Below are 4,278 nucleotides of genomic sequence, written 5' to 3'. Positions count from 1 at the left end.
CAGCAGTCCCAGAAACACACAGTTAGCAGTTAAGGACAGCATGTACTGACTATTTTAAGGAGAAATAATCAATGTAAAAATGTAAAGATACTTGAGGCACTATCTGGGTTTGCTCAGACACCCTTTCAGTTCTCTGAGTAACTTAATTTTATTTCCTGTAAGAACTCTAAAGATTGTAAATAGTTCCTTCAGTAAAGGTTCTGCAGAGGGTTCTGCCACTGTGACAACTGAGGAACCCCAAGTAGTGTCTTGAGTATCTTTACATTTTTACAGTGAGAGCTGCAGCAGCACAGATGCCAACGGGGAGGTAGCAAAAGAGAGAGATTTTTATTTCATAATTGCCTTAGTCATGTTGATATTCCACATACACAAACAGGAAGTATCACAAGGGAACAGGAAATACAGCAACTATCAGGAAATGTGAGATTATGACTGTTTAGACTGAATCCTTTTTCTGTTACTGTATGCTTTTTATTTTATTTTTTCTGGTGTTTGTTTTTCCATTCTCTGTTTAGTGTAATATCTGGTGTGTCATCATGATAAACAGAACAATGGTGTGTTGAACAAAGTATCACATCTCTTAATCCCACTCTGAAACGAATAAATCAAATGATCCTGTGTTGCACGGTGTAATTTTTGTTAACACTGTTATTTTAGCTTCAAAAGAACAGGCAGTTTGAATGTGTTAACGAATGACTATTTGGAAACTACTTTTTTAGAACTACTAAATTCTTGGATATTATACATTTAAAAATAGAAATAATTTATAAATTAAGTCCATAAAGTGGTTTGTATATAAATACAAACATGAAGGCATTTTAAGGCTCAAAATATTTTGTGAAATGTGATATGATTTCAAAGCTTTAGAAAAATTTACAATAATTGTATAGTTTTTATACATGTTTGTTACAGTTTCTTTATATGATCCTCCTGATGATATTGTCCAAGGTGCACATATAGATGTAGTCTGTATGTGTGTGTCAGAAAGCGAGTGGGATAGAGTAGGATTAATTCATTCTGATCCTACTTACAGTAACTAACCCATCATTGCATTACTCACAAAACTCCATAAATACTTATATAAATACATAATGATAAACAAACAATGGCTGACCAAATTTCTTTCAGATGATGATGATGATGATGATTATCATGCAGGATCCATCTGCTCATTCTGTGCCCACTGTGAGGTAGGAAACACTGAGATTTATTAATACAATTAATTGCACTATGAGTTGTATTCTAATTATGCCTTCATTCTTCTTTCTGCCTTTTACTGTGTGTCTTACATCATTGTCTGGTTTTTAAAATAGCTTCCTACAAACCACAGTGACACAAACCTTTTAATACAGATTCAAAATTCTTTGATTCTAACAATTATTTGATTATTAATCCCTTGATATAATTTCTCCTGTCTCTTTCCACTCAGCATTGCGACAGTTGCGATAAGTGCCCATGTGAAAAGGGAGATGACTCAGAACACTGCGACTACTGCGACGTGAGAAACCCACCACAAACACACACATGTGCTAGACTTCAACACACAGTTACTAAACAACCCAAAACACAACAATGCAGAAAACATTGTACCACTGCTCACTGAGATAAACCATTTAAGCACTCCATTTAAATGCTTCCAAATTCAAAGAAATTTAGTTTTCTGCTGCGGACGAATGTTTAAGCTTGGTGAACTCGAGAAGAAGCATGACCAATAGAAGATTGAAATGTCACACACTGACCTCTTGGCTTAATACAAAGATTACACATTTAATAGCTGCATGTTTTTATAGTTTCAGGAAAGTGAGTAGACAGTATATTATAACATTTTGACTACAATATTATTTTTGATTTATTATTTATGAAAACCAGAAGCCCTCGCTCGCAACATCATATCCTGTTGAAACTAGTTACGTAAAATGTATTTGTTCCAGAACGAAAATATCAAAATCTATAGGTCATTTATAATGTTATTCCTAATTGTGAATGTTGAAACATTAACGGAGCAGTTTTAACACTCAGACAAAAAGTGACTGTATGCATATAGAATGCAACAGTGCCTGCTCACCTATTCAGCCATCTGGGTTCCTGAAGTATTTTTCACACAAATGTTTTCCCTAGGCTTTTCATAAAATCCTCCATAAAAGTGTTGTAAACCATGAACTGGACATGTTTGGCAGGCTTTGTTGGCCGCGGTTCTCTGATTGGTGTTTGTTTGTTACAAACACAAGAATGTGTCCTCGTGTTGTGCTGTCTTCTAAAGGGATGATTTGTTCTCTTTATAAGCTGCGTGTTGCCTATACAGCTAAAGTTTTGTTTACTGCCCCCTGGAGAAAACAGGTGGTACTTTAAGCTTGAATTGCTCAGGAATCTTCATTATTATGATCTGGGGACATGATTAATTGCATTATTTTTTATTAACGTGTTAAATAGACAGCCCTAATCTTAATATATTTCTCAGTTCTTGCCATTTTATGTATTTCAGGCTATTAGGTGATTTCCTTTATGGGCACTGCACAAATCTAGTTTATGTGAAGTGTGGACATGCCTGTTATTTATATACTTATATGTTTTAGTTGAATCTACTGCGTGAACGTCAAAATACAGAGTATATTTTTAAATAAATATTATTACATTTAGAGCATTTATTCCAAAATGTATAGCATTCAGCAACTTTACTATTTTAACAACCAAAAATGACCATCCCCCATTGTTAAAGACATGGTTATGGCCTACATATGTGGTGTTTTATTTCACTACACACTCACACAAATTTTATTATTGACAAATTCACATCATGAAAATATGAGGATACATTTTTACACATTATCTGTCTTATATTCTCTTCAGGACTGTGGAAAGTGCTACATCTGTACTGCTTGTGAGACCCTCTGTCAGCCAGGTAAGAGACATACTGTAGAAAAAAGATGATATGCACTATTTTTGTTGTTTAGATTGTTGATCAGACTGATTTTCTTATAAACTCATCACATTTATTTTTTCTTTATCTTCATAGGTGGTTTCATTGACTCAGTAACTGGATCCATCTATAAGTAAGATAATATTTCCCTGCAAACTGTAAAACATTTAAGGTTATTGAGTGGTATTAGAATGATATCACTGAGTTGTTACAATGTAATAATCATGTAATTCACGACCGGATGAATCCTCTTCCCTTCTTTTTTCAGGACTGTCGCAGATGTCTTTGATGACGACGATGATGACGACAACTAAGCCCACTCGTCGCCACCATGTGGCCAAAAAAGGATCCTTCAATTGGGCGTTGCGTTTTACACACTTTAGGATTTCTATTGTAGTAATATGTTCATTGTCGTTAAGTTATTTTTTTCTTTTTAATCTGATCACATACCATGCTAAGCTCTGGTCGATAAATATATGTGGGATTAAAATAATTTAATTACCTTAAATTAAATTACTTAAATAGAATAACATGTTTCCTTTTAAACAGGTTTGTTGTTACCCTAAAATATGAATTGTAAATGAAAATCCAACTTTGTTTTGACACTACTGGGTGTTATGGAATAAAATGATGGTACGTTTTATATATGTGTAAATCCAATCTGTTTAGACATGCTGTATTCGCACTGTCAGAATACTATCAAGTATGCATTACACTTGATCAGTCTTTTTAAGATGATTTTAATACAATTTTTAGATTGTCCCGCTTTCTTTATTCATGTTATAGTTAATATAATAACAGTTATAGGCCTACATAACAAATGCGGTAGTATTCTAGAAGCTCATCTCTTTTATTTTATAAGGATAAAACACTGTGGATTTCAAGAAATTGACTTAAAATTAAAAAGGTTAAAATGAATATAATGTATATTATCTTCATTTATTCACATATAATGATATTTATTATTAATATGTTTTTTTATGTAAAGCAGTCTGTAAAGGTACTGCAGGGGGTTTGTGTGGAACATATAAAAAACATGGAATTTTCATGGCATTTCTAACTATTTGAATGAACAAACTAATGATCTGATTCTGGTGTTGGTGTAATATAAATTTAGGTAATGTTTTAATGAAAGTTATTATAAAGTGTTACCGTAAAATCTAGATTTTTATATTAGTGTTCTCTAAGGTCTCAGGTGAGACCCTGGTTCTGTAAAGGTTTAAAACGCCTGATGGAAAGAAAATTAAAGTGCAGGTAAGTGCATTTAAAATCTCGGAGTATTTCAAAATGGGCGAATTGAACAATAGTTATTAAAGTTGCCATTAATATTTTAAAATATTAAAAAATATATTAAAGGAATA

The 4,278-nt window shown here is 32.9% G+C and overlaps 1 protein-coding gene across 1 annotated transcript in view; it reads left to right on the top strand.

Annotated features, from left to right (window-relative positions):
• The window catches only part of LOC127652930 (germ cell nuclear acidic protein), a 5,947-nt gene extending 2,139 nt beyond the window's left edge, over positions 1 to 3,808 (top strand). The window contains exons 2-6 of the mRNA XM_052139387.1: positions 1,129 to 1,190; positions 1,430 to 1,498; positions 2,848 to 2,899; positions 3,014 to 3,050; positions 3,186 to 3,808. Coding sequence (XP_051995347.1) covers positions 1,129 to 1,190; positions 1,430 to 1,498; positions 2,848 to 2,899; positions 3,014 to 3,050; positions 3,186 to 3,231 — 266 coding nt within the window. The 3' untranslated portion in view covers positions 3,232 to 3,808. The remainder of the gene's footprint in view (positions 1 to 1,128; positions 1,191 to 1,429; positions 1,499 to 2,847; positions 2,900 to 3,013; positions 3,051 to 3,185) is intronic.
• The last annotated feature ends 470 nt before the right edge of the window (positions 3,809 to 4,278 follow it).

Source organism: Xyrauchen texanus, chromosome 12, assembly GCF_025860055.1.
Source record: "Xyrauchen texanus isolate HMW12.3.18 chromosome 12, RBS_HiC_50CHRs, whole genome shotgun sequence".
NCBI classification, from domain to species: Eukaryota; Metazoa; Chordata; class Actinopteri; order Cypriniformes; family Catostomidae; genus Xyrauchen; species Xyrauchen texanus.
The sequence above is the reverse complement of the archived record's forward strand: the minus strand, read 5'-3'. Positions and strand labels throughout refer to the sequence as shown.